This window comes from Psammomys obesus, unplaced genomic scaffold (genome assembly GCF_907164565.1).
Source record: "Psammomys obesus unplaced genomic scaffold, mPsaObe1.curated_primary_1811, whole genome shotgun sequence".
NCBI lineage: Eukaryota > Metazoa > Chordata > Mammalia > Rodentia > Muridae > Psammomys > Psammomys obesus.
In genome coordinates, this window is record NW_026596149.1 from 5,977,774 (window position 1) to 5,988,504 (window position 10,731).

The 10,731-nt window shown below is 37.8% G+C and overlaps 1 protein-coding gene across 4 annotated transcripts in view; it reads right to left on the bottom strand.

Annotated features, from left to right (window-relative positions):
- The window catches only part of Malrd1 (MAM and LDL receptor class A domain containing 1), a 698,598-nt gene that overhangs the window by 640,855 nt on the left and 47,012 nt on the right, over positions 1-10,731 (bottom strand). For all 4 annotated transcript variants that reach the window (XM_055593928.1, XM_055593929.1, XM_055593930.1 and 1 more), the window contains exon 4: positions 3,643-3,739. In XM_055593928.1, the coding sequence (XP_055449903.1) occupies positions 3,643-3,739 (97 nt within the window). The remainder of the gene's footprint in view (positions 1-3,642; positions 3,740-10,731) is intronic.

The window sequence follows — 10,731 nt, forward strand, 5'->3', positions numbered from 1 at the left end:
CTCCTTTCTTCTCTTTCTCTTTCCAGTCCCTAAATTGAGATATATAGAGTTCATCCATAAGTTAAGAAGAAAACACCAAAAATGTCACCTTATCCTAGACTTTCAAAACAAGGAGAGGAACAAGCTCAGTACTGATGCCTTTGTTTTATAAGGTCGTTTAACCATACTTACCTGTTTACACCTGACTAAATGCATGCCTAATCCTAGCTTGCATCTGAAAGGATTTTCAGTGGAAATGCCCAGAAGACACCCATTTGGCTTTGCCTCCATGAATCTGATGCTCCCACCCAATCCTATCCTCTGGACTTCAGAAAACTAAATCATCACCAACTCTTTTTTACTGGGATTCTGCTCCTTGTCCAAGAATCAGGGAACATACAGGACACATATTTTGTAAATGCCAGATCTGTTTCAAAGCGTGTCCTGATAACCGAATTTAAAATGCAAGTCCCATCTTCAATGATGGTTATCTGGGGGGAAGTCCAGGTGCACTCACTCCCACATTGGGGTCTGATAATTAAATATGTTCAGTTATGTTATATTGGCTACTCAGTCCCACTGGAAAGTTAATGCTTCTTAATTTAACCATCTTTCACATTTCTGCATTTACAGAATGTAGCTGCACCCAGCGCTAGCCTCAGTAATCATATACTAACCTCTTTCCCCGGTATCAACCTACCTTCATGCTGTAAGTTTCTTTTCTGCCAAACCTTTAACTATGCCTCCCCTCCCTGACTTTTTTACTTCATTTTTTACACAAAACACCAAAACCTCTGGGACTTCATCTTCAAATAGCACAAGTGTCTTTACCTTTCATTTTCTTCTTAAGAAGGCCATCTCTTTTATAGCTCTTTTATAGCTTTATAAAGGAAGGTGACTTCCTTTCTTTTTTAATTTAATTTAATTTTTATTAATTTGAGTTTACTCACTTTGTATCCCAGCTGTAGCTCCCTCTCCCATTCCCTCCCAGTCCCACCCTCTCTCCCTCCCTCTTCTTCCACTATGCCCCTCCCCCAGTCCAATGATGGAGAAGTCCTCCTTCTAACACTCCATGAGTTATAAGGTCTTCACTAAGCTTACCATGCTGATAACTCCCAAATGTTGCCCTTTAAAAATTACTGGTTGCTCTGTGAATAAAATGTGTTATTCCATGGCATCTACCTTATCACAACCCTGTCTTTCATGCATATCTGACATCCACATCTATTGAAGACCTCAGTCTTGAATTCTAATTCTTCTCTAGTCCCAAACCCTACAACGGTTACCCTACAGCAGCTTACCCTATAAAATTAACACGTAAAAGGCACATATAAAAATAAACAAACAAGCAAAAACCTTAATTTGTGTAAAGGATGACACCTGGTTATTATCCTTCCTTTCCATAGAATCTCAAGTACATATTGAGTAGAATGCCTTATTGTGTGAAAATTTATAGCTGTTGGTGCTTTTCTATCTGACCTCAGGTTTTTCTGCGATGTTCGGTGAGTATTATCTCTCTTTTTCTTTTACTCTATTATTGTTGCTCTTCTTCTAATTCTTCTTCTTCTTTCAAAAGGTATTTTATGTATTCACTACAAAAATTTACTTTTATGAATATGTATTAAGCCCCTTCTACCTTGACCATTATTCCTAAATAGTGATCACAGATATATATATATATTCAGGAAGGTTGCTTAGGTTTCTACTTCTAACAGTGGAGAAAAAGTTCACACCTGAAAAGATAATAGGGTCTTATTACAGGCAACATCCAATGACATTCCTGTGGGAATTTGTAATGTGACTATAGTGTCACTGGCAAAAGCCCAACAGGAAGGAAAAAAATTCACCTAATAGCTGGTCTTATTGCCTGTTTTTCTTTTGAGGATGATTAACTAAACTGAGCAATAAATACACTGAGTTAAAGATCACTTTGACAGATGCAAATTTCTGTGGAAAAAAAAAAGAGAATGCTGAAGTGAACAAAGTCAGAAATAATTGTCTCATATGAAAGACTGAGTGAACACTGGCTGCATTCTCGACTTAGAAATACACTAGGTAATAGAAGGAGAATCTATAAAGGGAGACTTGAGTAGATGAACAGTCAGTGGTCGAGCAGCTTACCCTATGATTCTGATAGACTGTATCCTGCTGATCTAATCAATGGCACCCTCTTTTCCTGAAGCATCTTTGAAGTTGATAATCTGATTATTATTTCTAAACCTGGCTGGAGTGAAATCTATTCCTCTGAATTTTCCATTTCAATGTATCCTCTGGTGGTTTCTTATATGATATTTGGTGAGCATTGCTAACACAGACCTTTAATGTGTTTCAGTACTAGGACAGGTACAGATCCCATAAATCTTACAAATCTGCAACTTTTGTCATACCAGAAATTACAGTGGTCAGATTTCACAGGCAATACAAACACTCATTAACAAAATCTTCATTTTATCTTAGGAAAACTACCATATCTGCTTGGATCCTGAATTATTAATTACCACAACATCAATATATTTGAACTAAGTTCAAACTCCTTTTGACAAAATAACTTCTATGGTTTGGATGTAAGTTGAGTCCTCAATCATTTATGATTTTTTTCAGTTTGATTCTCTGTGTGACAAAATTAAGAGATGTGGGGGCCATTAAGTGGTGGATCGTAGTCAGGGAGTCATTGAACCAAATGGTATATAACTTTAGAAAGGATTTAATGTAATTATTCTGGTATCCCAGTTAGCTGTCATGAAAGGTTGTTATCAAAGAGCAGAAAACTGCTTTGCTGCTTTAGTTTCCTTCCCATCAGATGTTCTTCCCATCTTAAATACTCTTTTTTATGATGTCATCCACAATGACTTATTTCTGTCATTAAGTCAAGCTGGTCCCTTGAACCTCTAAAACTATGAGCTAAATTAACTCATTTTTATTATATACCACCTAACCTCTAGTATTTCATTATAACAGAAAATTGACTACAACTATAGCTATTTTATTCTGCTAGATTATATTAAGCTACAATTCAATGAAAAGCTAAAGTAAATTATGTATATAAATATATATGTATATATATTCCTTGCTTGTTTAATTTTTTATCCCAATCAAATAAGCAAAAATAATATATACATATTTATATTAATTTTAAACTAAATTTTTCATTAGAAAAATGTAAAAAGAGAATTAAATACTATTTGAGTAATATAATCATGAAATCAGTACTGATACCATATTAGATTTGTCATAGATAGTTTATCAATGTATATTGTTTCATTTCAAATAGAAGATAGATTACAACTATGATTTTCTTCCAATTGGTCAGTAGATTATCAAACCTATTCTCGAATGAGGCCATTTCAAGTATATAAAAGCCAGTTTCCCACCAGCACCCTGGAAGGCATAGAGCCCTCTAGGTTAGATTTAGGTAGCCAGTGTAAACATCACTGAGAGATTAAAAGCTAACACTATATCATCCCACTTAGTCCTTATAGCATCAGAGTTTGTGAAAGAACCTATTGTTGCTTCCAGTACAGGCAAGCCCCTGTTAAACAGTGTATTAGAGCAAAGAAAAATAGGCCCAATTAAAACTTCATAGAAAAACAGAGCAGATGAAAAGTCATCATGATGCCCACATTTTTAGAGAATACAATTCAAGATGAAACAAAAAGTCCTTACCATCTGCAGGCAAGCAACCTGAACTGAAAGAAATGTCATCAATTGCTATAACTTCCTCTTGTCCATGAGTTGCAAGCATTTGAGCTTGAAAAACAACCTGCACAATAAACATAAAACAAATCAAGAACACAAAGCAAGGGGTATCACTGACTCATGATGCTATAGAAAAAAATAAAGCCTACAAATAAGATACATATCACTTTCAGGAAGTACTCAGGTACCACACAAACTCTAAGAAAAATGACAAAGCAAATATTTTCAAGAAACAAACAAACAAACAAACAATGTAGCTATCACTGTACTCCAGATATCTGGGGCCATGTTCGTGAACTCACAGCTACCTTACACTTTCAGTTCCAGTATATGCCACAGATTTTTCCACATGTTTGAAGGTTAACAGCTGTTGAGTCTAACTTTTGTTTTCATCTCTGAATCTTGGCAATTTATTCCATTTTTTACTTCCAGTTCTTCATATTTTACTCATAGTCTTGACTGAATTGTTTTTGCGCTATTATCTTTTATATTTTTAGCCATTATTTGAATCAATGCTTGGAAAACTGGTTTACAATGCATGCGCATTATGTTATGATGTCCAGGCAACCAAAGTTTACATAGTAGGAAATATCCTGCTATAATGAATCATAGAAACTCAGAGAGAAGGCACTCCATATTCTAAGACGCTCCATATTCCGCGTAAATCAATCAAAAATTGGTACATTAGTGGGCGTTTTATCCCAACATCACCAAGAAATGACAATGACACTTGTGGCTTCATTCATGTTTGTATTAAACATGTGTAGATTGTTTAGCCTTGTTTATTATATAAACACTATCATTTCAAAAAAATATCAAGGTCCTTCTTGGATTAATTCTTAGTATGGATCCATCCACCAAAGAAAATCTATATCCTGAGTTGCATTCACTTTTTATACTATACATGTTGTGCTAGCATGATACCTTGCTAGAAAAAAGTTGTGTACTATTTCCTACACGAAGGGAAGGAGAAAGGAGGGTGGGACCAGGTGGATATGATGGAGGGGGCTACAGTCGGGATACAAAATGTATAAATTGTAATAAATAATAATAATAGAAAGAATAATAGGAAGTGCCCCACTTATAGAGAAGCCTAAAATGTAAATCTAAGAAAGTACTATTCCCTCATACAAAATAAACAAACATAAATTGAAGGATTGCATAAAAACCAGAACCATATTAGAAGATGCAAAAAACATTGCTAAATAGAGAGGATTCTTAAAAAAGCAGTAGATTCCTCATATGACTATGTAAAATGGTACTTATAAAAACAGCATATGCGGGGCTGAAGCAATGGCTCAGTGGCTAATATCAATGGTTACTCTTCCAGAAGACCCAGATTTGGTTTCCAGCACCCACACAGGAGCTCACAAATATTCCGGCAACCCCTATTCCAGGGAATATTTTCTGACTTCTATTGGCAACATACATGCAGGTAATTCACTGTCATTCATTCAGGAAAAACACCCATACACATAAAATAAAAATTAATTCAAAAATACACATAAATATATAGACATAAAATAAAAATCAATAAAAAACTCTAAGAATCAATAAATAACCCATACGATATGATTTGAAAACAAGTTGTACCTGAAACATTTACTGAGATACAGGTCAGTGGGAGAGTACCTGCCTTCCATGCCTGAGGCCCTAGTTAATACCCTCAAAGCTCATTCAATGCCATGCTATTCAGTCCTAGACTTTGGGTGGGAGAAACAGGACAATTTAAAGTTCAAGATTATCCTTTGTTGTATAAAGAGCTGGAGGCCATCCTGAGCTTCATGAGACCCAATATTAAAAGAAAGACAGGGCTGGATAGAAAAGAACAATAGCAGGACTCCAATTACAGATGCTGGCACAGAGAACAGACCATTTATGAGTGACAGGAACATGATGACTGCAAAGCAAGCTAGAGGCCATGCAGCAAACCCCAAAATGCCAGTATCTGTGTTTATCAAATGAGCTGAGAGCCCATGGGTGCTGGAACTAGTGGTTTCAGCCTCTAGCCACCCTGATAATCCTGTCATTCCAGGAAAAGCTCCTGAAATCCTGGACACTTGGTTCCAGTCTCTACCCACTCGGATTTCCCCATCTTCCCGAAGAAAGCTTCCTGGTTCCGGCCTCTGGCTACCCAACTTCCCAGATCCTGGGAAATGGGCTCAGCCTCTGGTCATGGCTTTACCCATATCCCCTGAGGAGCTCAGCCAGACCTCAGGAACATACAGGATCTCACTCCAAAATGGTGGCTCCCAGTCCACAAAATGTCTTAACAGCTTGAACTCAGAGACCATTGAGTAGTGTGAGGGAGGGTGTGGGGGGATGCTTCCTCTGGAAGTTCTCTGGGTAAAAAGAGGGCTCCTGGGTTCCCAAGGAGACCTGCTGATTCTCTGTATCATACAGGGTAGACATTCCCACTCCAGTCCACTGCCTGTGGATCTAACTGGGGCACAGCCACCTGAGGAGAACTGTGGGCTATTCCCCAAGATCCAGCAGCATGTCCACAACCACACCCACCATCCAGAGGAGGGCTGTTCCAAGGAAATCCAGCCTCCTGCCCAGGAGTCTTCCTGCACCCTCCAGAAATTCAGAAAAAAACAAAACAACAACAAAAAAAACCAAACCGAACCAAACCAAACAAACAAACAAAAGACAGGAACAACCAGCCGATGTCAGAGACAGACAGACAGACAGACAGCTAAAGGCCAACATATGAACACAATCAACAAAAGCCAGGATAATATGGCACCTCCTGAATCCAATTATCCCACTGCAAGCAGCCCTGTATACCCTAATACCACTGAAACACAAGAAAATGAACTTAAATCTACACTTTGGGAGATGATTGAGGCATTTAAAGAGGAATCAAATAAATCTCTTAAAGAAATACAAGAAAATACAAACAAACAGGTGAAGGAAATGAATAAGACAGTTCAAGACCTGAAAACATAAATAGAAACAATAAAGAAAACTCAAACTGAGGAGATCCTGGTGGCACAGAACAAGAACCACAGAGGTAAGCATCACCAACAGAATATAAGAGCTGGAGGAACCTCAGGTAGAGAAGATACAGTCAAAGAAACTGATATGCCTGTTAAAGAAAATGTTACATCAAAAAATAATGATGACACAAAACATCAAAGAAATCAAGGATATTATGAGAAGACAAAGCCTAAAAATAACAGGAATGGAAGAAACACAAGAGTCTCAGTCCCAAGGCCCAGAAACTATTTTAACAAAATCATAGAAAAACATTTTTCCAACCTAAAGAAAGAGATGTCTATAAACATACAAGTGGCCTAGAGAACGCCAAATACATTGGACCAGAAAAGAAAATCACCACACTGTATAATAATCAAAACACTAAATGTACAGAACAAAGAAAAAATATTAAAAGCTGCAAGGGAAAAGGTCAAGTAACATATAAAGGCAGACCAATCAGAATTATACATGACTTCTCAACAGAGGCTATGAAAGCCAGAAGGGCCTGGACAGATGTCATATAGAACCTAAGAGAACACAGATGTCAGCCCAGACTACTACACCCAGCAAAACTTTCAATCACCATAGATTGAGAAAACAAGATATTTCATGACAAGACCAAATTTGAACAATATCTATGAACAAACCTAGCCTTACAGAAAATACTAGACATAAAACTCCAATAGAAGGAAGTAAACCATACCCAAGAGAACACAGGAAATAAATAAAGCCACTTCGCAAAACCAACAGAAGGGAAACACATAAACACACTACAACCACCAACATCAAAATAGCAGAAGCTAGCAATCATTGGTCATTAATATCTCTCAACATCAATGGACTTAATTCCCCAATAAAAAGGCTAACAAAATGGATGCATAAACAGAAGCCATCACTCTGCTGCATGCAAGAAACATACCTTAACAACAAAGATAGACATTACCTTAGAGTAAAGGGCTGAAAAAAGGTTTTCTGAACAAACAGACCCAAAAAGCAAGCTGGAGTGGCCATTCTAATAGCTATTAAAGTAGATGGGCAACCAAAATTAATCAAAAGAGATGAGAAAGGAGAGCTCATGCTTATCAAAGGAAAAATCCAGCAAGAAGACATCTCAATTCTGACCATCTATATCCCAAATACAAGGGCATCCACATTTGTAAAAGAAACATTACTAAAGCTTAAATCACACATGGATCCCCACACATTAATACCAGGAGACTTCAAAACCCCACTCTCATCAATGGACAGGTCATTGAGAGAGAAACTAAACAGAGACATAATTAAACTAACAGATACTCTAAATCAAATGCACCTTACAGATATCTACAAAACATTTCATCCAAACCCAAAGGAATGTACATTCTTCTCAGCACCTCATGAAATTTTTTCCAAAATTGACCTTATGATTGGTCACAAAGCAGGCCTCAAAAGAGACAAGAAACACACACACACACACACACACACACACACACACACACATGCACACCTTGTATCATATCACATCACCTTGGATTAAAGCTAGATTTCAACAGAGACAAGAGAAAACCTACAAACTCATGGAAACTGAACAACTCTCTACTCAATTACCACTGTGTCAGGTAAGAAATAAAGAAAGAAATTAAAGTCTTTCTAGAATTCAGTGAAAATGAAGGGACAACATGCCCAAACTCATGGGACACCATGAAAGCAGTGCTCAGGGGCAAGTTCTCAGCACTAAGTCCTTCATAACGAAACTGGAAAGTTCTCATACTAGCAATTTAAAAGCACATCTAAAACCTCTAGAACAAAATGAGGAGTACACCAAAGAGGAGTATAGGGCAGGAAATAAACTTAGGGCTGAAATCAATAACTTAGTAACAGAGAGAACAATTTAAAAAAAAAATCAGTGAAACCAAAAGCTGGTTCTTTCAGAAAATCAACAAGACAGACAAACCTCTAGCTAAATACAAACCAGAGAGATGGATTCATAAAATCAGAAATAAAAAGAGGGACATAGCAACAGACTCTGAGGAAATCCAAAGACTTATTAGGTCTCATTTCAAAGGACTGTACTTTACAAAATTAAAAAAAAAATCTAAAGAAAAATGGATAATTTTCTTGATTGATTTCACTTACCAAAGTTAAATCAAGATCAGGTAAACAGTTTAAATAGTTCTATAAACCTTTAGGAAAGAGTCTCCCAACAAAAAATCAAAACAAAACAAAACAACCAAAAACCCCGCAGGACCAGATGGTATTAGCACAGAATTTTGCCAGACTTTCAAGTAAAAGCTAATACCAATACTCCTCAAATTATTCCACAGAATAGAAAGAGGAGGATCACAACCAAACTCATTCTATGAGGCCACAGTAACCCTGATACCTAAACCACAAAAAGACTCAAAGAAAGAAAATTTCAGACCTATCTCCTTTATGAACATTGATACTAAAATACTCTAAAACTGAATCAAATACACCATTCATCATGATCAAGTAGCTTCATCCAGGGATTCAGGGATTATTCAACATATAAAAATCCATCAAAATAAGTCAGCATAAAAACAAGCTGGTTGGAGGGCAAACTTGTATAACCACTTTGGAAACCAATCTGGTGCTTTCTTGGAAAATTAGAAATAATGTTACCTCAAGACCCAGCAATACCACTTCTGGGCATATATCTAAGAGGCTTCACCATACCACAAGGACATTTGCTCAGCTCTATTCATAGTGGCTGCAATTTTCTTGATTTCCTTGTTTTTAATAGCTGATTAGTATTCCATTGTGTAAATGTATCACATTTTCTTTATCCATTCTTTGGTTTAGGTTCATCTAGGTTGTTTCCAGTTTCTGGCTATTATAAATAAAACCACTATGTATATAGTTGACCCAGAAAGACACACATGGTATGTACTGACTTATAAGCAGATATTAGCCATGTATTACAGGATAACTATACTACTAATCACAGACCCAAAGAAGCTAAGTAACAGGCATGGCCCAAGGGAGGCCCTCCTTGACTCTCACTCAGATCGGGAAATAGAGTGGATAGTGAAAGAGGAAGTAGAGCAGGTGTGGGTGTGTAAAAATGATGGTGGATGAGATCTGGGGATAGTGGGGGAGGCAGGTTTGTGGCCTGGAGAGAAAAGGGTAGGCTGCAGAAAGGATATGGGGATGCCTACAAGATGTACAGAGATAGAGACTGAGCAGAGACTGAGGGAAGGACCGGCCAATTCCTGGCCCCATGGGAGAGTCAACTCCTGGCACCATTAACAATATTCTGCTGTTTACAGACAGAAGCCTAACTTAATCATTCTCTGAGAGCCCTACCTCCCCACCAGCAGCTGACCAAATTGGAGGCCGAGACTCACAGCCAATCATCATGCAGAGCTCGAGTGTCCTGTGAAAGAGTGGACAGGAAGGTTAGAAGGAGCTGGAGGGGATCGGAACACTGCTAGGAGACCAACAGAGTCAACTAAACTAGACCCACAGCAGCTTATAGAGAGAGACACAGCAACAAAACAGCATGCGTGAACTCGATCTAGGTAGGACACCTACCATATGGAACTGATGGGCATTTTGATCTTCATGTGCGCTCCCTAGTAAGTTGAGAGGGTGCTATGTTTGACATGGACTCTGTTGTCTGCTTTCAATCAATTTGCTCTAGCCAGGTGCCCTTGTCTGGCCTTAGTGAATGAGACGGAGATCAGTCCTGATGAGATTTGATGTGCTAGAGTGGCTTGGAGAATGGCGGAGCTCCCGTTTTCTGAAGACAATGGGAGGGGGATAAGGAAAACAGGGTGGAGGGAGAAGAGTAGGGAGGAGGCTATCATTACGATGTAAAGTAGTACATAAATTAAAAATAGGAGGAAGTCCTCCCCTATCTGGGGCGGGGAGTAGATATGGGAAGAGGAGGGAGGGAAGGATTGGGAGGAGACGTGGGAGGAGACGAGGGAGGGGACCATAACCGGGATACAAAATGAGTAAATTTTAATAAATAATGAATAAAAAAATTAAAAAGCTTTAAACTGCTAAAAAGAAAGAAAGAAAGAAAGAAAGAAAGAAAGAAAGAAAGAAAGAAAGAAAGAAAGAAAGAAA